Source organism: Acanthisitta chloris, unplaced genomic scaffold (assembly GCF_000695815.1).
Source record: "Acanthisitta chloris isolate BGI_N310 unplaced genomic scaffold, ASM69581v1 scaffold9800, whole genome shotgun sequence".
Classification (NCBI taxonomy): domain Eukaryota; kingdom Metazoa; phylum Chordata; class Aves; order Passeriformes; family Acanthisittidae; genus Acanthisitta; species Acanthisitta chloris.
In genome coordinates this window covers 102,284-126,120 of record NW_008649902.1, presented here as the reverse complement: position 1 = coordinate 126,120, position 23,837 = coordinate 102,284, and the positions used below count along the sequence as shown (strand labels likewise).

Here is a 23,837-nt window from a genome sequence, read left to right as displayed (position 1 = left end):
TTTCCATCCACAGGCCATCAAGTGCTCTAGAGATGAGCAGAATTTCTGATTTTTGAAAGACTTACACCGGCACATTCCAAAGAGAGATGTTGTTTGGGAACATAAGGCAAGGCCCACAGACATGGCTATTCTCCCATCACAATTATCATCTTGGCAAATTGAGACTGGACAGCCATGAGAATCCTCATCAGTCTTTGAAGTCATAGCTGGGAAGAGAGACAGGGTCTAAAATCTCAGATCCCGCACACAAGGAAATTAATTTTGGAACTGAGCTTGTCACCCGGTGAAGCAGGTTGGGCAACCAGGATACAGATAACTTCTGTGGCTGCCCAGGGTTTTCACTTGCTCAGATTTTGGCCCCAGGGAAGAGCCTATTTTCCAATTTGCAGATGGACAAGTCTGTTTCCAAACACAGGTCACACAGCTCTGCCTATGCATAACTTAGGCATAGTAAAACACTATAAAAAGTAGTTTTAGATACCACACTTGCCCTTGAAACCCTCCTTTTCTTTTGTTTTTTTGAGAAATAAAAAAACATACTAAATGGTCAAAATAAATGCACGAACATTTTCGTGCACTAAGAAATGCACTAAGAAAATAGTGAGACAAACAGAAGGTAATTTTTGAGATGATAGAATAATTTCAAACAAACTCATATATTTTGTCCCTGAAGAATATACTTTCTTTTTCTTTTTTTTTTTTTCTCAAAAGCCAAAATAGATAATTTAGGCTTGATCCAGAACTTCCCTTCTGACTTCAAATGACTGCAGGAAGAAAATCATGTATTTTAATTTCTTTGCATTGCACAAAAAAAAAAGTAAGAGAAGCAATGCATTCACCCTCAATACATAAAATTGAAGTTAGAAATGTGTTGCCAGTGAGACATTCTTGCAAATTATCCCCTTCACTACCTCACACAACCTCCATCTCCCAAATAAGGGCTAAGACTCTCAAGACCATGAAGGGAACAGAGTAAATAAAAAGTTAGAATAATAATCACTAGAAATTCTTTAATCCCCTAGAATTAAGTTCTCCGTTTCTTGTTTCTATGAGCAGATGCTGAGATTCCCCCAGATGATCAGTGTATGGGCCCTCCCAATCTAACAAAGCTGAACCCCTGTGACTGAGGGCTGCTGAGCCCATTTCCCATATACATGGCCTGGATTCAGTCACTGATGTCTTCATCCCTGTAAATCCTGCTCATCTCATGGCCAAGAGTATGGAGATTCATCTTGTAGGGATGCTGGGCTATTTACTTGGCCAGACTTGTCATCTCACCTCACTTCTCACAATTCAGGCAAGACAAATTGAGGTTGCATGTCCCTGCATCTGATATCCACCTCCAGCCCAACGGCTTTTCTCCTTAGAAACAAAAAGGAAGGAGGTAAAAGCAGAGAGGGAAAGCAAATGTTTCCAAAAAATATAAAGCTGAGTGATGAAACAGAGCAAAGATGGAGATTAGTAGAAGGCATATAGGCAGCTGCTCAATTTCTTAAGGACCTTAGCTTGTAACGAAAGGCAATATCAACGTCTGGCAGGAGGATACCAAGGCCCATACGACTGTTATCAAGTCTGACAGCTTTGTTTTCTGCTAGTTCTACATCAAAATGAGACAATAGTATGAAAAGAAACATCTTCATCTCATTCATTGCAAGAAACCTCCCTGGACACATGCTGATCCCAGAGCCAAAGGGCATTAGGAAATACTTCAGTTTTCTTCCTGCCTTGTAGAATGTGGTTTTCTTCTTGCCATTCTCTATGTATCGATCGAACCTATACTCCTGAAAATAAAAGAGAAAGAGAGAGACAGCGTGATATTTAACAAGGCAGTTACATGAGTTGCTTTCTTTTCACAATGCTAACACATCTGAAACCCAGAAAATAAGATAAAGAGGAAGACAAGGAGCTGACGGCTTCTTCTTTTTAGCTGGTTCCCTCAAGTTTCATTAACTCACATTATCTTCCCTGCAAAGAACACTTCTTAAATCCACTTACTTAGCCCTTTTACATCAAGCTCCTTCAACTTCCACATCTCATCCACTGAGTGTCTGGCCTATATTGATTGTAATTAGATTTTGACTGCTTTGTAGCAGGGACAATGAACCTTAGTGGAAGGACAATTTTCTTGTAAAGCATCATACGCACTCAGTGTGGTACATATATCATGAATAAGGATAATCTGCCAAATTCTGCAAATGCCTATGAATAAATTAATGCATTGCACTGATCTTCCTCTTGCAAGCTAGACCAAAATCCATCCTTCTTTTGCACCCAGTGGTGCAGATTATTCGAAAACCAGATTTGATGCTTTGCAGTCAATTTTCCTTTCAGTTGGAGGTGGCTGCTGCTTAATTTGCCACATCTTACCTTCAAATGTATTGCTCCAGAAGCTGTGAGCAAAGCAGGAGAACTGCCAGTGACTGACCATTATAAAGAGGGTGCTTTCAAGTAAGGCTTGAGGTCGCACCTGTAACCTATGTTCCATAAATTGAACAGCTTTCTGACTATTTTCCAGTAGCAGGATCCCTGTTTAGAGATAATTCATGTCTTTGAATGAAGGAGATCTGGCATCCTCACTCAGTCAATGGCAAATTAACCACTTACAAAACCCTCCTGCATGCTTTGAATAAAAATGACAGACACTTCTTGCTTATGGTCACTCATTAGCATTTGTCCTGTTTTGCATACATCTGCTATAGCAGCAGCCATTTGGAGCTGGCTGGGAACAAGTCAGTCAGACAGAAACCAACCTCAACTGATTAAAAAAACCCACACTACCATTAAAAATACAGTGACATTGATCTACCCACTAGATTAAAGGCTCTGAAAACCATGCACTGCGGGTCTTGCCGTTGAGTTAAAAACAGTGTCAGGGGAGGTGGTCTGTGAGAAAGGGAACAAGCACAAGGTGCACCTGAGGGGATGTAACTTAAGGTGCTGAAGAACACGGAGCTTGTTTCTCTAAATGTCAGGGGCCTGGATTTTCCATAAAGATGAAGGTGATTCTATGCCTGTTTCCGCTGACAAGCAATTCTTTTGAGTCGCTTTGAACACCCCATCCAACAGGAAGCATGCCTTTATTTTTCACCCTGTTAAGTTATTGCTTCATTTGAAACAGCACAGTAACAAATGAAATCCCAGAATACCACAAGATTCACTTCCTGCAATCTAAATCCTGCTGGTCGAAAAAAAGCACTGCTAAATATGAACTGCAATAGCTTAAAAACCCAACCAAACCCAACCCAGAGCTCTTGACTTTGTTCAAACCTTTCTACAAGATGCACTCCTGGTATCTGAAGCAAACTATGCTATTGAACACATAGACACACTGGGTCAAACCTTATGCTTTCCTTGTCATATTAAGAGCCTTCTGAGACTTCTAACTGCTTTTAACAAAAAATAAATTGATGTCTAAGGAATCAGGAAAGCCGAAAACAAGTTTGAGACAGGAATGGCACCAATGACAGGAACATCAAACTCAGGCTTGTGCTGCTGAAGCCCCTTGCATTCAATAGTGTTTCCTTAGAAGCTACTTCACTGGCTGAATAAAGACTGATTTTTGACAATGAAGGAACTTTCAGCCATGCACAAGGCCTCCATAAAGAGACAGAGTGGCTGACAAAGGTGAAGACACTGAGCAAGAACAGGTGATGAAGTTCTGTGTGGACAGCCTGCTAAGAGTATTATGAAAACTGAGCAATTTCCTGTGATTGATATAAGTCTTCTTCTGTCACATCTTGAATATAGCTTTGTTTAGGAAGCCACCATGTAGGATTTCCTGCAAGGTTTCCTTATATTTCACTTTATGGGTTTTGCAGAGTTCATTTACTGAGCTCTATAACTAGCTGAGTTAGGATTTAGGGGTTCACTTATCCACTTTATAGAAAACTACCTCATTTATTTAGGCCTTAATGAGTGGAGAAAGAGGTCAGCAGTATATGCTTACACTTACACAATATGGTGCCAAGGCAGAAGATAGCTTGAACTTAAATTTATGTATCCAGGAGAAAAAGCATTGCTACAAAATTATCTCGTCAAGCTGCCTGTTTTCCCAGGAAAAGTTTTCCCTAAATACATGACAAGCTCAAGACTGCACCTTTCAAAAAATTCATTCTCCATCTCTATCTGATCCTCAGTAGTTATTGTTGAAAGCACACTGCATATTTTAAGAACCAAACAGAACAGTGATTTCCCCACTTTTCGAGAGGGCCCATGTGCTGAAATCAATGTACTGCAATGTGTGGATTGCTCATTCACTATCAAAAAGATAAAATATATGAACTAAAGCTGTACTGTGAAAGCTGAGCAGAGCTGATACTAAGCAGATATATTCAAGCAATGGAAATATGGTAATATATTCCGGCAATTATTGGATAAGGGAGGGGATCAGTTTCTACACTGATGCTTTTGGTCTAGGACCTAAACAAACAGATGGACTTTTGACAAATCAATAATGTTCTCCAAAATAAAGTGTTAAGAATAAAATGAGAAAAAGCTTATTTGTTAGCTGTTATCTGTCCTTTTGAAGGATAAAAATATTAATCAACTATTTGCCAATAGATGGATTATTTTTAAAACCACAATTTTCTCAGCAGGCTTTATCTCAATTTTTGGGTGGTGACAGCCAGCAGAGCTCTCCTGGATGTAATTTTCATTTTCATGGCTTCAGTGTTCATCCCAGTGACTATACCTTACTCCTTCTGACTCCAACATGCTCCTCACCTCCTCTCACTGAGGCTGGCAGAATTCCTGCACAACGAGATGCTGTCCCCCACCGACGAGACACTCGAATCTCATCTTTTCTCTGCAACCTCATATCTTTAAATTCCTGACAGGGAAAGCCTCAGGGAGCAATGTCTCTAACATGGGCTTTCTATAAACATGTAAAAAGATCCAGTTCCCTTCTTCTTTGGCTCAAATGCCAAGGATGGAAATTGGCATGGCTGGGAGACAGCCATTTGCTTAGGAAAATGGGGATGAGCAATGGATCAGGTACGAGCTCTTGCCTCTCATACAGAGGAGCCATTTAACAGCCGCAGCGTGCACCCTTGCTCTTCCTCTGTAGCACCCTGGTCTGGGGACAGCAGACTGGGGAGCAACCTAGCCAAGAGGAGGACTATTCAATTTGCATGCAGGTGGTGAACTTGTGAAGCCATATTAAGGCTGAGGCAGGGTGGATTAATTTCAAGTCTTTCATATTCATTAACTCGAGCGTCAGAGAAAAATACAAGGAGATGATACAATTACCCTATGAGCTTAGCTGCAAAGCAACAGCTTTACAGTCTCAAGTTCACAACACTCTTAATTGATCAAGAAGGGGTGAATCCCTACGAAGGGAGGTGAAAAAGCATAAGGCTCAAGTAAGACACTGCTATTATAGGGCTTCAGAGAGTCAATGATGCTTTGCGGGCACTTAGCTAAATGGCCCACATTATTTGCTATTTAAACCACCTTCTATTATTCAGCCCTCCTTGGGTATCAAATGATCCACTGCCAAACAAAACCCACATTTAGCCTAAAGTTTATGGTAGTCAATGTGCAATTGTCAATTCCTTTGAAAGCAGTCGCAGTCAGTCTCATCACCATATTTCTCTCTTCAGGCCATGAATCCTTTGACCTGTAGGGCCCTAGAAAATACATCTGAAAGTAGGAAGATTTGTTCCACAAGAAGGAACAGCAGTAAAAAAAACCACAACAACCCACAGATCACAAAAGACTTGGCTGCTTCGATGTGCCTGGAGTAGAAAGAGTAGCACCAGCTGAATGTTTACCTTAGGATCTTCATAGACCTCAGGGTCCATGTGCAAAATCTGCGGGTAAAGTGCTATCCAGTCTCCTTTCCTCAAAACGACTTCTTGATTCCCTTCAAGCTTAAGAACAAAATCCTCCTGGCTGATGCGAATGTTCATGGAGGACGAGCACATTCTTAAACTCTCGTTTAAGGCACTCTCTGCGATTAAACAAAAGCAGAGGGGGGGAAGCATGAGAAATATGGGAGATGACTGGAAGTTATACATGGCTACAACTGCTGAATCTCGACAGGTTTAGTAGAGCAGGCTAAAGGGAAAAAAAAAAGGAAAAAACCCACACAAACCAAACCAAACATAAAGCAGAGACCAGGAGGAGGCAATAAACAACCCCGCAGGGTTGAGGGGGGGCAGCTGCGATGCTGAACCTCTCGATGTGATTCTCACTGATGGTGCTGAGAAATCCTGTCGGCTGTAGGCAGCACCAAGTTTTGGGTGGAAAGTCATTTTTCAGGCATCACGCTGAAAATCAAAAGACATGAATGCTTTACGCATTTACATATATTTTGGCGGTTGCAGGCAAATAGCAGTGAAAGCATCCATGGAGCTGTTTAGGTTGCCTTCTGAAAGCTGTTGGGTGTAATGGCAGGACTACGTGTTAGAAAAATCATTCTGTTTGTTAATTCTGTGGTCATTCTGGGAATTTTTAAGTGTATTTTCTTTTCAATGTGCCATGATACCAAATGATAGTGTCTGTTATGGCCAGAGTGAATAAAAGCAATTCATTATTTGTCTGGTAATTTTAAGAGAGGAAGACACTTCTAATTGGCCAAGACAAAACAAAACATAGTCCTTTCAGGCTTGGGGAAAGCAAGATTTCTGTCTCCACCATCACATCCTGGAAGGCTCCAGAAGCTGAATGTCCTTGCTTTCCCAGTGGCCTTCACCTTTTGCTCCTAGCACGACAGATTTTATGGCTAATTTCCGGCAATTTATCCTGGCAGTTTGAGGAGGAATTCCTTTGGGAATAATATGCATAATTTGCATAAATCATTCTGATAGCATGTATATCAGCATGTAGCTCCTGTCTAGGGCTGCATCTCTCACTTTGTAATCAAAACTGACTATTTTTCCACCAGCATGTATGGGCACTGTTATATGTGACTTGATTCCTTCTAATCATTAGTGTGAAAAATAGCCTAAAATAGGGTTTCATTTGCACGTAATAGTCCATTTGTGTCTGCATTTACGTTTTGTGATATCAAATAAGCCTCCTCTAAGTGTTCACCAAGGCACTGCAATTGCTGCACCCAAAAGGTTAGTTTATTAGAGGCAGTAGTTACCCAGTGTAGATGCCTCTGAAAAAAAATAATAACAAACGTTCTTTCACTAAAAATTAAATCTGGTGCAGCATGCATAGCAAATAAAGTGGCCCTGGATGCTTTCTTGCAGGAGGTTTTTCCTTAAGCATGCATTTGTCTAAAGAAATGAGGCTGCGGTCAGCTTTGTGTGGCCAGCGCTGTGATTCAATGTGACGTACAGTGAGTCTGTGCATATTCTTTTGGACTGCCTTCGTTACTATAATCAGGCAGAGTCAAATCGGCTTGTTGGTGACGAAGCCAGAAAAGAACCCTGGTTCCAGAAGATGGCCTCTACTGCGGATAGCCACAAGGCACCTGACACGATAGATTTCAACTGGCAGTGCTCTGGCAACAAAACTTTACGCGGTACAAAGAAAGGGTCCAACCTCCGCTCCAGACGGCCTTCAACCTGCAGAAAATGAAGCTGGTAACTTTGCGCCAGTCCACCATTTCGAAATGGTGGTGACATACGTTGCGACAACAGAATCAGATGAGGAAGAGAGAAGGAGTCACAAAAAAAAAAAAGAGAAATAATTATTAAAGTGCTGCTGTGAAATAGCAGGTTTACGTTTAACTGCCCAAGCGGTGCGGTCACATCCTATCGGTAGACATCCTCCCAGAAAGCATGGCAGTCCCTGCCCGCTGCCGGATCCCAAATGACAATTGGGCAGCATATCTTATGCAGAAGTTAATCACAATAATGGAGCACAAAGTGTGGCTTAGCGGTCAGATCGTAAATGACAAATCTGTTTTACCTTCCAGTACCAGTTATGTGTGGAAGGCAAGCTTGGCTCTCGCTCTGAGCGATCATGCCGATAATCATTAGATGACAAAAGTAATGAGTCACATTATGATCAACAAAGGAGAATGGAGCTTATATGGCTTTGCAGGCTCACATTAAAAAAATAGACAGTCAGCTTTCCACAAATGCCGGAGCTATACATTGAGAGGAATGACAACTGCACAATAAAACTGCAGCCTTTACTTGCAGTTGTCATAGTTCAGCAGACACCAGCCATCGCCACTGACAGACCAGCTGGGTAGCTTGGGAGGCCTTCCATTCTGCACCGTGAGGTACAGTAAATTATCCAGCACGGTAGAGCAACATCTGTTTCTGTGCTTGTGCCGAACAAACAAGGCAATTTAAAGCATACCAAGGGATAACCAAGCAGCAAATGAACATGACCCTCATTTTTTTTCCCCCCTTCTTACACACATGAGATGCTAAACTTCACTGTGCAAGCGCTACATAAAGAAGCCAGGCTGTTGTTTGATAAGGTGTTGTCAGAGAGATTTTACATATTTGAGAGAGAGAGAGAGAGAGAGAGAGAGAGAGAGAGAGAGAGAGGATAAAAAAGAGAGATATCTCTCATAGTATTGTTATTCTTAGAATCCTCCCACTTCTCTCTTCATTTCTCTTATACTAAAGCTAGCACTCAGCTTCCAATTCATTCTAGACTTTTTTTTTAAAAAAACTGTTTCAATATACTTATAAATATTCAGTCTTTAAACCCTAATTTGCTATACTTAGTTCACATGCCTTCAAGCATTTGTCTTCCAATTTCCACTGAATAAATGCGTACTAATGAGAAATAGAGCAAGCTGCTGAGGCAAAGCTGGGTGACTTGAGCCTGGCCTGCCACCAGCTTGTGATAGGCAGGCAAATTGAGTTAAAATGAAAAGTCTTGTCAGCTGAAATACAACATGGTAGCCAAACAGCAAGCTGTCAATCATCCAGCCAAAACAAGGGACTGCAGGTAATAAAAGGTCATTGCGAATCATAAGTGCATTTGGCTTTCGTTGGCAAGTTAATTTTAATTAAACATGATCTCTATCTGTAAATGTTTTATAAAACTTATTGTGCATAATGGATTGTTAATTTTCCACTAACACATACCAGGTAATAGGGTACCATAATTATTAGAGTGTATTGTAGAAAAATAGCTATTGACTATGCAAATATTTGGGGGGGTCATTTACCCACAGGCATTACGGTGTGCCAACACAAACGATAATCTGAAACAAGTACATTTACATCTTATGAAGAACTGCCCAGCCCATTCCAGGAAAACATATTTATTTCTCTCAATCCAACCAACAATTTTAATCTTTAGCATTTGTGTTATGACTATGCACCCTGTATTAGTTGGTTTTGGGTTCCTACTCTTTCTCATGTACACAAAAATTTTTCCAGCTGTGCTCTTCTCGCAGGAAATATCTGGGATTCAGCAATGACCTGGGGCAAGAATACTTCACCCTATAAATGAATGGACTAATATTAAACAAACGAACTGACTAAACATGCCTAGCATTAAACATGCACTAAGCATATCTCTGCTTTACCCTTGGCATTTCCATTATAACCATTTTAACTGACAGACCATTCTCATGTGTCCTTTGCCATATTAGAGCTCTGTTGTGAGCCATAGCAACTAATAATGTATGTTACTCTGTGCACAGAAATACGTTCGTTTGGGTTTTAGGATTGCATTGTCTTACAGTATGAAGTGTGCTGCCCCAGAAATGCCATCAGAAAAAAATAATCAAGGCCAAAATTTGCTAGTTTTAGTTTGAGTTGGAAGTGGTCTTTTTTTTTTCTTTTTTAAGTAAAAAAATAATCACATACTGTGCTTAAAATTAAGGTGTAAATTGGGCCATGTTGTTCCCTAGACTCAAATAATCTGACCATAATAACAATGTTACTTCCCAGGAAAGACTTTTAACAATTCTTGCCTGTTATCCATAGCATGAGGAATCAAAAAAAGTCTCTTGTTATAGTAGGCCAAAAAGAGGACAGAGAATCAGAGCACTTAAAACAGGAGAATGAGATGACAAGGTGATGAACATGCAAGAATCCCACCTGGTCTGCCTTACTCGAGAGCAGGGACACAAATCCCGGTTTCCTACGCTCCGGGTTGGCACAGAGGGAGTAAGAAGAGGAAAAGCTCAGTCTTGGAGGTTTGGGGTCAGTGGCCCCAGCCTTTCTGCAACAGGGGGATTTTTGGTGTGCAAGCAATGCAATTTGGGACCTTTGTACCTCCTACACATTTATTAACAAAACATCCCTTTTCCCTTTCCACTGAAGCATGACTTTAATTCTCTTATGGTACAGATTTTTTTTCTATATTATTATTTTATGGGACAGTATCCAGCCCTTTATGACTTAAGTGCCAGAAGAACTGAAATCTTGCTTCTGTTCATATCACATTATGTTTAACATGATTATAAAATTTAACAAAAGTGTTACAAGAATACTACAAAGTAGGATGTGGCACTTCCCTCTCAACACATAAATCAAATGCTACCAAGGTACTTCAAGATTTCAAGGAGAAGCAGAGGAATGACACAGTTAATGTTTTAAACTGTTCATACCATTTTGCACCAGATGGTTTTAGTGAACTACATGCTTTTATTTTCCTTAGTCCTACACTTATGGGGAGCCATTTTTTTTCCCTTTTTTTTTCCTTGCCATTCCCAGCTCAGTGTACAAATACAAACTCAATTCTCCTTTGATCTTCTTGATGCTTGATAACTTATTTTTCTGTGTATGCTAGCTTTGATGTGAACCAGTTTTACTTGTGTTCCTTAAAAGTACATTAAATGCTTAGAATGTCATGTTATTCATCAGAAGTGTCCTTGTCATCCAATATCTCCTCTATTCCAAAAGCTTTTTCCATCAGTTAGAGATAAATCTGCATCAAAACAGCCATCACTCCAGACAAAATCAACTTAACAGACTCACGCTATATAAGATTAGTATTAATGCTCTACCATAAAGGAACTGGATCAAACTCAATTTTATACTTGTACTGTGAGAAGCAAATCAAGTTTGAACACAGATTCTTGAGACATGCCGCATTGGATGGTCCTGGAGAACAGCAGCTATTACTTAGATCCAGAACAGGCACAGAGACAGCATTGCTCCACCACCCGCACTTGGCACAGCTTTGTTTAAGAATGGAACATGAGTTCAGGCCATGAGCTAACAAGACATATAGACACGAGCTACCAAGACCTATAGACAAGAGCTTGTTTTTAACAGGGGACTGTTTTTGATATTTGAAAAGCGAGGCATATTGAACCTTTAAGCTTTTATTCAGCTGTTGTCTACCCTACTAAGACTACCTATGGAGATTTCTAGATGCTTAAAGGTTAGGTACCTACCTGCTACACCCTCTCTCCACCTTGGGCTAATTTTACCATTTATCTTTCCAGTGTCTGTGCACCAGCAAATGAATTGAAACCAAGAGCTGATGCTCTGAAGGCCTACCTAGATCCCGAATCAAACAACTTCCAATGGCCACTGCCAAGGGTCTCCCTCTGAACCAGTGACCCAGAGCAGGAAGATCTGTATCTCCCCTAAAGCTTCCTACTTTGAGTAAAGGTACTTTTTTTTCAGTACTGAAAATACCATTTCTACTCTGCAAATTTTTTATCATCTTATATTTTGTTTGCAAGCATCGCCCAACTGAAGCCTGTCTTAGAAGTCATTTTTGTTTTGTTAAAGAGAGAAGGAAAGAAACCGCTCGTGGAAAAAATACATTTGCAGTTTAAATACACTATCCCACTTTAATTTCAGAAAAGGGTCTTTCTTGGCAGTACCATACAGAAGTATTTGAAATGCATTAACACTTCGGCAGATGCTCAGAATCAAACAACTTAATAGGCATCAACTTTTTTTCAAATAATTGCAAAGCTTCGATTTAGCCTTTTGCATACCTTGCATAGTTAATTACCTAGGCTTTAATGTTTACATGCAATGAGAGTATCTACAGCTATAAACTACATAATTTATAATTGATGTAAATGGGTGTTATTATGTCAATTAGGCAGCTGTGTCCTCCACCTTCTCAGTAAACAGAAATGAGTGATAAACCGAGTTTGCCGGGAGAGCCCCTCTTCTCTTTCTAACAGATAAAAATAAATTACCTAGGTAGACCAGGTTGTCCAATTGTTCTCTGGTGAGGTGGATGTTATAAGTGGGCCCTCTCTTTTGACCTGTTGACTCCAGCAAATGGTCAATCTCGTCACGCACCGCTGCAAAAGCTTCTGGGTGCCGCAGAAGATAATACATGGCCCAGAATGTAGCTGGAATCGTGTTTCCCACAGAGGCCCACAGGAAGGCAAAATGATGTGCTGGGAGAAAATAAGTGAAAAGGAAGATTAATAGCGTTTATTACACTGATTAGATTTGCAGTGTGCTAATTAAAAGATGTTAGGACACAGACCCAGCCAAGGATCAGTGAATGCTAATGAGGACCAATAGGCTTCTGAAGTCTAATTTTCTGCTTAATGAGAATAGTTTGAAATGTAATGTCGGGGGGGTGGGGGGAATAAGGGGAGGAAATGCAGCTCAGTTATAATCTTTCTCATTATCACCATTAAGTATCTTGTTTTACCACCTCAGCACAAAAAAAAAATCAATTATCATAGAGGGTTGTTTCAGAGTAAAACATTTTATCATTAGCCAATTAGAAAGAACATAAAAAAATTTCAAGGTCGCCATTTTGCCTTTTTATTTCAAAGGTCTATAGTAAATTATTTTATTTTAGACAAGCAATCATTCATCAGTTTCCTACCTGCTTTGTCATAATCTCCAAGCAGCTCATATTTCTCAAATATATCTTGTCTGGCTTGGACCACTTCTGACCCTCCCAGCCATTTTGTCATGTTCTTAAGTAAAAAATGATGTATAAGCTCCTTCCGAACCTTCTTGGTAGCTCCTAGCAACTCAATTGGTATGTTTGCAGCTAAATAGGGAAAGCTGGCATCAAACTTGATAAATTTGTCTCTGATTTCACTAATAACTTTGTGGCCATCTGCAGCAGGAACTCTTCCATATAGTGTTACAAAACTGGCTTCAAACATTACAGAGCAGCAGAATTTGTACATTTTTTCTGTTTCCCAATCTGTTGCTTGTGAGCATTTCCATTCAAATATATCCTGGAGATTTTTCATCATGTGGTCAGAAATGGTATCCAAAGGCTTGCCTTGTAGAAACTGGTAGATTCTGTGCAGGTTTTCCTTGAGATCGGGGAATTTTCCTTTCGACAAGGCTGGGTAGTCAAAAGTTTTGGAAGCCATTTTATTCGCGAATTCATGAAATTCAAGTTGCTTGCTATTTCGGATGACATAGACATACTGAAATGGGTCCATGATAAAGGTAATATATCTACCTGAACAGAAGAAGAAAAAAAATAGAGACACACGCACTTTTATAACATGGTGACAGTTTTAGAAGCAATAACTGAAAATAAGCCAAAGTCTGTGAAAAAAAGGATGCAGAAAAAAAACCCCAAAGCAAAGATCTGTGAACAAATCTGCAAAGAAAAAAAAAAAAAGAAAAAGAAGTGTAACAAGTTTTATTTAGAGTCTCTTTGTCAGGATGCAGATTCCACCTGTGCACACATTGAAGGCTTTTCTAAGATCAGCATGAAGCCATTTCCATGTAGTCTGATCTACTGTTTGTGCCAACTGTCAGGTGTGATCTCTCCATTCGTGGTTCTCTGAGATAAATCATTTACACTCTGGTCTAATTCACAAAAATACAATGTGGAGTCATAGCAACATATGAAAATTGCAGGTTTTTACCAGCAGAAAGCAAGAAACATACACATTTCACCTGTGTAGAGGAAAGTGAGTGACTGAGGCTGGAGCTGAAAACATGCCACCTAGGCAGCTTTTTTCCAAGTAGATGACACAGGAACTCAAAATCTGTCAGTTATGGCTTTAACTGCACCCTGCAGTTAAACGTTTAAAGTCTCTCTCACATCTGCATTTTTCCTCCAGAAGTTTTGCTAACTTTTTGTTAAGAATGTGCTTAGTATCCATAAAATTACTACCTTAGGATGTGAATTTGAAGTCATAGCTCACCATGTAGCAGGCTACCATTTTTACCAAGTGTGCCACTTTGGGGGACACACTGTCCTAGCACTATCATCCATTGAGTCAGAGTGCACTGAAAACTTTCTACCATTCTCAGGATACTTAATGAGGTGACACAGCGATACCTTCAGCTGCTTGTACAGAGGGAGGGGATTGCATCAAGTTTGACACTTTTTCAAATTGCCTCTGCCAGAAAAATCCTGTAATGTCTCCCTAAACTTCAAGGCAACTGCTACAGAAAAGCATTTGGATGAACTGTCATGAATCAAAATGCTAATGCTCCCAAAGCTCAGTTAAACCTTACCTCTTTATAGATGATTCTAAATTTAGAGTTCCTGATTCTTACCTGAACATTAGGGAAAAAGGTACCTATTAAAATGTACACACCCTCTGTGAAATATCCCAGTTACAAACTCAGGAAAAGAGCAAAGGTTCCAGCACTTACAGCCTAATTCTGTCTCACTAAAGGGACAAGTCTCCTTTGATTTTAATGGGAACACTACATGCTTAACTGAGGACCAAATTTGGCTCTGTGACAGATGTCCTGAGATAAAGTAGTCACTACCACTAAAAATGTCAACAAGTATCCATGGTTACTATATAGTGATAGTTGAATTATCACAGTTATTCCATATTCTGACTTATATACACACACAGTACTCTATGGTATCTGGGTGTGCTCTGGACTTCCTCTGCAATTACCAGCTGTCATAATTTCCCTCCCAATTACATCAACTGCAATCCCAGTGAACCAGTAAGGAAACTTAAGGGATAAATAGAACAGACAGAATTCGACCCCCTTTCTTTCTGTCAACAGTGTGTGAAGGTTTTTAAGATAGTCATGAATTTTGCTTTACTGTAACATAATCAATTAATCTTTAAAGAATAAATATATTGAGAAACCTGCATGAAAAAGAATCCGAATTTTCAGTCCTCCTATTTGACCATTTCTTCCTTTCCAGACCACAGAGGTTGATAGGAATATTTAGTCTCGACCTCTGCAGCATCTTTGTTAAGAGTCCTAGAATCACTCTCTCTTTCAAGCTTTCACCCACTTTCATGCTCTTTATTGAGACTACCATCTTTGCGATCAAAGCTTGGAAAGAATGCCCATTGGAGCAATTTTTAATAAATAGATTTGGAGTGTTATTAACCCTAAAGATGAAAGCTGGCTTCTTAACTTTGCATTTACAGGGTAAACAATTTAAGTTAAGATTTTTAATTAATATTAATTTAAACCATCTGTCCACCATCTGCTTATTTCTGATGCAAAATATGAGTTTCTTTGTGATCTTTAATCAGACACTTAGCAAACGCACATCAATTATTATCATCTTTAAGTAAGAAAATTATTTTCAGTAAATGAGTTTTCAGATAAACGAGCTATTTTAGCAATAATTTTAAATCAAAACTCACTCAACACTAGCACATACATGGAAAAAAAATCCCCGAGAAACAGAATATTACAGACTCTGATTTTTATTATTCTCATCAGGTTCCTGGTAGCAAAAAGTAAGTATGTACCAAAATATAATTAATTTTGTAGAATCAATTCAGGCTCCAGACCACATCACTGCAAGTCAACAACATATATAAACACATAAACCAAAATATTTCTTGTTACTGCATTTAGTAAAGGTCTACATAGTCAGAAAAGTGGAACTCCTGTACAACAAAGGCAGCTTGTTTACGTATTCCTCGAGAATCTAATTTTAGATCTCTTAATTAGAAAAATACTAAAATCTAGGGCTAATGGCAGTTAGAAAGTTGTTGTGAGAGTAGGTATGGGAGCCTTTAACAATTACAGTCATCCCTGCACACAGATGCACGACGTGGCTACACTGCTTACCTCAGTCTCCTCCATACAGGAACAGATTGCTAATTACAAAACTGTGCCCCAACACCTCCTCTACCCTGAGCAGCAAACATCCGAAGTAGAACAAACTTTCTCACCTCAAGTTATGATTTTAAATTTTCTAAGTGTCAGTATGGTCCTTAATTTTGCTTTTTAAATCTTGATGCTCTCCCTGATGAGGTTTCTTCCCACTGATTGTCCCTGGTGGTATCAGAGACCAATACATTCAAATCTTTCCTAAAGTTTCCAGTTATTATTTAATATTTTAAAATGCAGCTTCCCCCTCCCCTCCCATGTCTTTCCACTGCTGCTAATGCCAAGAACTATCTCTTAAAGGCAACCTTTTCTGAAATCAACCCAAAATCCTGATATTCATGAATTTCTGTCAGAGTACTGGAAAGGCTAAATGCCAAATCAGCCAAAAGAGGAGGCTCCACGAATCAGCAAAGCCTTAAGGATTGAAGGTGTATATATATAGAAACCACTGGGGACTAAGTCTTTCCTTGTTAGTTTGCAACAAAATCCTTCCACACCAAAAACTGAGTAGACATGTACATACAGAAATGTCACACTCCAAATCCCAATATTTTAAGTCACTGAGATATTTTATTTAATACTGTAGAAACAAGTCAAAGCAAGAGATATATCTCTGTTTCCATAAAATGCCCTCTGATTTTATTTTTTTTTAAATGGCTACAGAGAATTCATACTTCACCATCTAATCCTTCAGTCTGCATTACACCCATGCTGCAAATAGCCTGGTTATCTCCATTTAGTTTCTACAGTCTCATAGAAATAGAAGATTGATGTGGAAAATATGAAAATTGTCAACTTTGGTAAATCTGAGCACAGAAGCCAGTATTTGTATGATAGTTAAGAAATTACTCTAATAATGCATTCTGGAGGTTTTTAATGCTAATGATGAAAGACAAGCATTTCAGATGGCATCTAATGATGGATGTTATTTCAGTAATGCTTGCAGCAGGCTTCAGCGTGGTAAGGAGTTAATGTAAATTACCTTTTGCCTAAGAGAGAAAAATGTGATATATTACTGTAGGTGTATCATGCCTTAAAAAAAAGCATGACTTAGCACAGTACTTGAAAAGCCAAGTGTGCTTAGTGAAAACCAGTAACATTATTTTACTAAAAGCTGAATTAGTCTCAGAGAGAGTGCTGCAAGGTTCAGCATCACTCTACTACTTTGTCAGACAAAGGAGAAAAATTTTAATCCTGAGTAACAATGACAAAACAGTTACAAACTCTTTTAAGTTCTTACCTAGCACTCTGCCTATGCTGCTGACCCTTAACAAGCAGAGAGGCTTGGGAAGTATGAGCATCTCAGTGCCACAGACTCTTTCTTTCCCCTCCTTATTCTTTTCTTTTCTCTCTTTTTTTCCCCCCAAGACTATCGCATTTACGTAATCGTCCTCTTATTAGGGAGATTCTGCTGAACTGCTGACAATGATGTACAGTGGTGCTGCGCTGGCATGACGTTTGGGGAAAACGATTCTGCTGCACCACCACACAAAACCAATTAGAGAACTATTTTCTGCGACAGGTCAGGAATTTACATTGTTTCTCATAGAAAGATGTGCTTTTTAATTTCTTTATTAAGATGACATCCATGTCCCTTGCGACTTTTAGGGATGACAATCATTTGCTCATCACATGGGAAAGTACAATCAGCGAAATCGCATTACCAGTACGGGGCAATGCCAGAAACTCCAAGCATCGTTCTGCATTTTCCAAATGAACTAGTTTGAGAACCAATAATTAGAACAATATATATTGATAGAATTTTTTGACAGGACCTTTAGACATCCACCAGGGGGGTAAAGTAATGATAGTCCACATACAGCTGGCTACGCTATGTTTGCCGAACATATAAACATCATCTTTGTCAAATCAGTGAGACATATAGAGATCCTGTACGTCTTCAGATCAGGACATGATAGGAGACACTAACTACCTTCGGCTTCCTCCTTGACTTGCGGATGACAAACTATTTCTCTTTAGTGAAGTCTTGATGGACTAATTTTGTAGCAAAAAAAGAGAACTTAAAGTGGTATCTCTGTTACGACAAATTCACAAAATCAAATATTTCCCTGCACAAGGCTGAAATGATATCCAGAACTCACTCCATTTACCTCAGTCTCTATCAAGGAAGGCTTCTTCAAAAGACCTGAACACAGGGAGATTATTAGAAATGGAATTTGGTTTATCATGCAAATAGAAAATTCTGAAACTAATCTACACTCACAGATTGCTTAAACACACAAATTCCTAAACACAGTCTTGCATAAAATAATAAAGATGTGAAAGACAAATAAGTATTTAATTAAATACATTTAGGATTCTTAAGTATGAATGTACTGGTTTTATGAATGTACTAAGATAATATCTGAATTACTTATTAATCTGTGTTCATAAGAAACCAAAACTGAATTATAGTGTGAATGTACATTAACAATAAAAAAGACTGTATTTCAACAAAAGTTGGTGCTGTACTGTGTCAAACTCACTTTCAAGCTGGAAAAAAAATCTGAGCATACCAGTTTCCAAAGACAAAAACCCTGAATGAATTAAAATAAAATCACACATTTCCTAGAGTAAAAATTCTCTTCCAAAGGGAAAAAAAGGACAGATTTCTTAAGAGGAAGAAAAATTTTATTAATTAAACACATGGCTTGCAATTAAATTATTTGGCATTTGAAGAAAAAAGTATTTTTATTGCAAAATATTACTTATATGGAAATATAAAGTTAATGCTACTGCCATGGAATTACAAAGCAAACTTTTTACTTTACACTTAACATTTTTGCTTGAAACTGCCCCAAAATACAGGAATATCTAAAAATCAGATAGATGTAACTCTAAAGTTGATCATTTGAACAAGGATATCAGCATATAAAAGGGCAGAAGATGATTACATCTACCTGCACTAAGAAGAGCTTCCCTTTTTGTGAACAGAGAAAAATACTGAATTTTAAATTGATTTTAGTAAGAAGTAGATCTCTGTGTGTGTATATATGTATGTAAATTTATATATTTAACTTTCATTCAAGATTCCAGTTTCATTCTATGTTTTTCTTCTACAGCTAAGTGTCTATGTGAAATCACTCAAATGTTTGTATTTGAGCTAGTGTAGTAATACAGCTATAAATACAGAAAGCAGCAAGGTTATATCATACTTTATTATATTGTTATTTTCAGCAAGCATGATCAGAGTAAGAGGCTGGCAACGGGAAGTTTCTGTGTTCCAGTACCGATTGTATCACTGAGTCAATGTGTCATTCATTCCCTTGTGTTCCTGTCAACCAGTTGTAAAATGTGTGAGAACATATTCTGCACTTTTTTTCTTAAGTGTTTTCTAAATTTAATCTGATATTTTTCTGTGCAGTGTCAAGATGATGTTAGTTCTCCCTTCTTTAGGGAAAAGAAAAACACAATACACAATTAAATGTGCTGGCAAAATCTATTTTCATACATTACATACCTACAAATTCTGTCAATATGTATATATACCTACAGACATATATAAATCCACATGCTCATAGTGATATCCTATGGATAATTATTGTACTCACCATACATGTAAATTTGAGTGATTTTTATTGGCCTATACTATGGAAAAATGTTTTTGGTTAAGGAAGATTCTAAACTAAACATTTGAATTAGTATTCAACTTCACTGATGAGAAAAAAAAATCGAGAGATATACTAAAATATTTCTCACCAGCAATATGTACAGTGAAAATATCTCCAAGTTTCTTTTGCTGATCCAGTAAGAATTTGAAAGCATCTTTTCTAAAAATCAAAGCTTTCCCAAGGTAAGGAATCCAGCCATTTATTAGTGGAGGCTCTCCAGTCTTCCTGTGAAAAACAGAAAACAAAATAAGCAGGAATTAACTTTGGTATGAGAGAAACTCATCTTTATACCTATTTATATATTACACTTAGACTCACCATTTACATATATAATTCTTGCAATGTATAATACGTTGTACAGAAAGTTCTTCAGATATGATGGCAGGTTAAATCTAATCACACCTCTGAGCACAGAAGGCTCTGTGTGGTGATTAGGAAAAATAAGTGAGAGAAATTGAGATGCATTTAACTACAGGTCGTTCAGTTATTACCATCAAGTTATGAACACAGAAAAATGACATTCGGTAGAAAATCTCCCAGCAAAGGGTTGTCTCATTTTCAATATTTGGCATGTCAGAAGAAGATGTATTGGAAGGCAATTATGACAGATTTAGGTAAATAGGACGCCAACATACCACACAAAACAAGTAGCCGTACAGATAACGTTTTAGTAATTTCAGCTTAACCAGCACACAGAACAGCTACCATTTTAAGTAAGTATCTTTAAAATACAGGATAATAACAGAGGCTGAACATTAACTGTACTAAATCTAGTCTCCATATATTTATAGTCTAAGATAGAAATGTATATGAACAGTTTAAGATGAAATTCTAGATAACGATATTCATGTCCCAGCCTACAAAAGCAGCCATGGTGTGTTAGTTATGTTTACAGGATAGGATAAAATACCTTTTAAGAACCTACTAAGTTACATTTTTCTTTAAAAAGGGGGAAAAAAGGTTCCCACACTGTCCTATTCCTGACTGCAAGTAAATGCCTTTCCTTCATGCTGGTCTTTAGTTGCTTGAATCTGATTTACAACAAAGAAACATAAAGCGTGCTTGTTCTGGAAAGGATTAAAACAAATATTCGCTAACAACTCTGCTGCTACATCCCATCTGTGAAGGTGACTTATACTACATGCAGAACAACTCATTCTGATTAAACACAAGATATTTACTAGCTTGGATCTAATCAAAGATCAAGGGATCACAAGCTTTGCTACTATCATACACAGCATGGATTTTTATGTAGCTGGATTAACCCTATCATAGTCACATTCTTCCTTGAACTGCTGTAACAGAAATGAAAAAAAATTTAAAAGGTAACCATGATATGCTACATTTACTTTTCAAAATTTTCCTAATTTAAACTTTCTGAGCAGGAAATTACACGCCAGAGATTTGCTCACTGACTTCAAAAAGTTGCTACAAATTTAGTTTACAGATAAACAGATCTGGCCAAGCCAAGCTGCATATCTCAGTCTCTCTCTGTTTAACTGACTACTGATTCTAAATTTTAGTTTCCGAGAACTTCCTTTTGTCCTCTGGAAAACCAGTAAATCCTCTGTCCAAACCTGACAATCTCACAGCTGACACATCTGCTGTGCCTTTTTTAATTTCTTTTGAGTTTTGTGACTTTGGGGTTTTGTTTGGTTGCTTTGTGGTGTTTTCTTCATGTTGTGGAGAAGGTGGAGTCCCTCATTCTTCAATACCTCCCAGAAACCACTGCATTAATCATCCTCTAGTGGTCAAATCACAACCCTATTTACGCAAATGGTCCAGAAAACTTTGTAACAGTTAATTCTGTATTAAGTGAATAAAAGCAAAGAACTAATCTGAGATTACATGAGAGGGATCACCAGCCCTGGAAGCATAACAGCCAACTTGATACCCTCAATTATCCTCTCCGAGCCCGTAAAGAATCTGGATGATTTACCCATTTTTCCCCCCCAGACTATTAAGTCCCAAGAGCGGCTGCCTTTCACTACCCCAGCTGGACACTACACCCCGTAAGTAGCATCCTGACAAATATTTAGATAGGCTTTTTGTCATCTTCTAATTGAATGCATCTAATTTCATCCTCCATGTTCTGTCATTCGGTCAGAAGCTGTATTCTTCACAAGCTCTCTGCTGGGTAAAAAGAAGGCAGCTCAGAAATCCAGGGGAAAATTAACTTAATGCTCCAAGTCTTTGGGATCACATCAGGGAGACATTTTGCTATTGCAAAGACGTGAGGGTCATCGTTCGCTTCAGACATGTTTAGCTCAGCAGCAATAAGCTTAACACTGTTAAACACTGTGTCAAGGCTACGCAGCTTTCAGAGGAAAATATAACACCAGTTCAACTTACGACCCACAGCAGACTGATAACAGAAATGTGTCTTCATTTCTAGCTTTCCTTCTCTTTGGAAGATGGAGGTCATCTCCATGACTTATCTATGTCTGCTAACACATCGTGAAGAAAAGAGAGACACATATTTTAGTGCCTCCCCAAATACAATGCTTCGCTGCACAAACTTTTAAGCCGTGTAGTGCAGCTGACCCAGGTTCCTGAAGGACTCTTACTCACACCCCGGGTACCTCCAGAAGTTCTTGTTGCCTTCAGATGCTATACTAAACCATTATCAAAGCCCACAAAAACTTTTATTGCTTAATTAATTTGTTCATGAACCTTAACTCTGGACTCATACTTCACAGAAGTTGTAAAATTTGATAATTAGGCAGAGTATTACAGGGGTTAAAGTTGTATTTTTCTCGTGACAATATATACTGTTGCACTAAATGCAAAATACAGCTAAGAAATATAGAAGAGCAGCATGAATTGTTTTGATGGCAATTTAAGACTGCAACTTTTTTAACTGAAGCATCCAGAATGTCTTACAGATTACACTTCATTCAGGCCTAGTTTAACTGCTTAAATTCTAATCTACTTAACACACCTCATAATATTCCCAGGTCTTTTTGCTTTACATATTGGTCTGTTTTTACTTATATACAGGAATAATTTTACTTGTCTGAGAAGCCTCTGTGAAGTCAGTAAGACTTAACGAACAAATTTCTCACATATGTGAGAGAATTTTACAAATAAAGCATCAGCAACATGTCCAATGCAAACTATAAGTAGACGGATCAGTTACAAAGTGGAGGGAGAGCAACACAGTTGTATCATCCATCATTGTTAAATGGATAATTTCAAATGGCATTATGCAAAAATCAGCTGGCTACAAATACAGCTCATAAATAGAACGAACAGATTTGATAACTGCATTTTTTCTTTGCTTTCACAGTGCAAAGATACTTTCTTGTTAGCAAGCAATAAAGTTGCAGTGTCTACTCCACCAAATAAGCAAAGTTTTGGAGTTTGTTTACAGTTTCCTCAAGGGGAGATTTTTCAGCTCACCTAAAACACAGAAGGCACTGACTCAGGTGTGATTATTTAGCCACTGAGGTAAGGCAATACTAAAAAATGTGGACGCTGTATCTATGTCTCATGCTAAGCAGCAGCAATGCAATAAAGCAGGAGAGAAATGTGCTGCAGCATAAATATTGTGAAAAATATTCAACTTCTATTTTTAAAAATTATTAAATTCAGTTCTAAACATTATGTTTTCAATTAGTGAAAGGGAATTATTTGGTAAACTCAAATAAGGTAATTTGTTAAGCTCGCTGTACATTAACTTTTTTTTTTAGTTATAGAGAAAATACCCTAAAGGTTCACAAGCAAACAGACTTTGCCACCATTATCTCTCACAGAAATATTATTGCTTTATAAAAGCACACAAGACTATTCTTTTCCTGGTTACACCATTTCAACATCACTGCAGTGTAAGGCATTGGATCAGCGTAAACGAGAGGAGAATCCTTCTCATTTCACTGGTTATTTGTATTCCAAAGGAGCAGATGCCTTCCAAATTATGCAAAAATCCACAGCGCATCTCGTACTATAGCAGATGAACAGGTTAATTTTTCTTTTTGCACATAATAAATCATAAGTGCTTTAACACCCATAGTCGCATTTCATGAACATAAACCTTCTGTTTAATAATGTCTGTTTACAACTAGAATCAGACATACAGTAATCTCTTGCCTGGGATAAACATTAATCCAGATCTGTCTAGAAAAATTATACAATTCATTACCATAAGTAATCTCTATTGTGCCCTGTGCTTAACCTTCATCTTTTTTCCTGTCCTATAATCTTGCAAATCCACTGGTGGTGTATGATTGGCATCTGGTGTTAACGCAGCCTTCACTGCACACAGCACAGCTGAAGAAGCCCGACATGAACACGTCACTCTGCAGGGTAATGCCGGTTCCGCTGACCGCTTTCCAACAACTTT

At 38.3% G+C, this 23,837-nt stretch overlaps 1 protein-coding gene across 1 annotated transcript; it reads right to left on the bottom strand.

Annotated features, from left to right (window-relative positions):
* Positions 1-1,191: 1,191 nt before the first annotated feature.
* Positions 1,192-22,364, bottom strand: LOC103804272 (25-hydroxycholesterol 7-alpha-hydroxylase). Its single transcript, XM_009076913.1, has 6 exons — positions 22,357-22,364; positions 19,584-19,720; positions 12,688-13,284; positions 12,038-12,244; positions 5,772-5,950; positions 1,192-1,781 (listed from the first exon to the last, which is right to left on the bottom strand). The coding sequence occupies exons 1-6, from the start codon at positions 22,362-22,364 to the stop codon at positions 1,485-1,487; spliced, it is 1,425 nt and encodes a 474-aa protein (XP_009075161.1). The 3' UTR covers positions 1,192-1,484.
* Between the last annotated feature and the right edge of the window lie 1,473 nt (positions 22,365-23,837).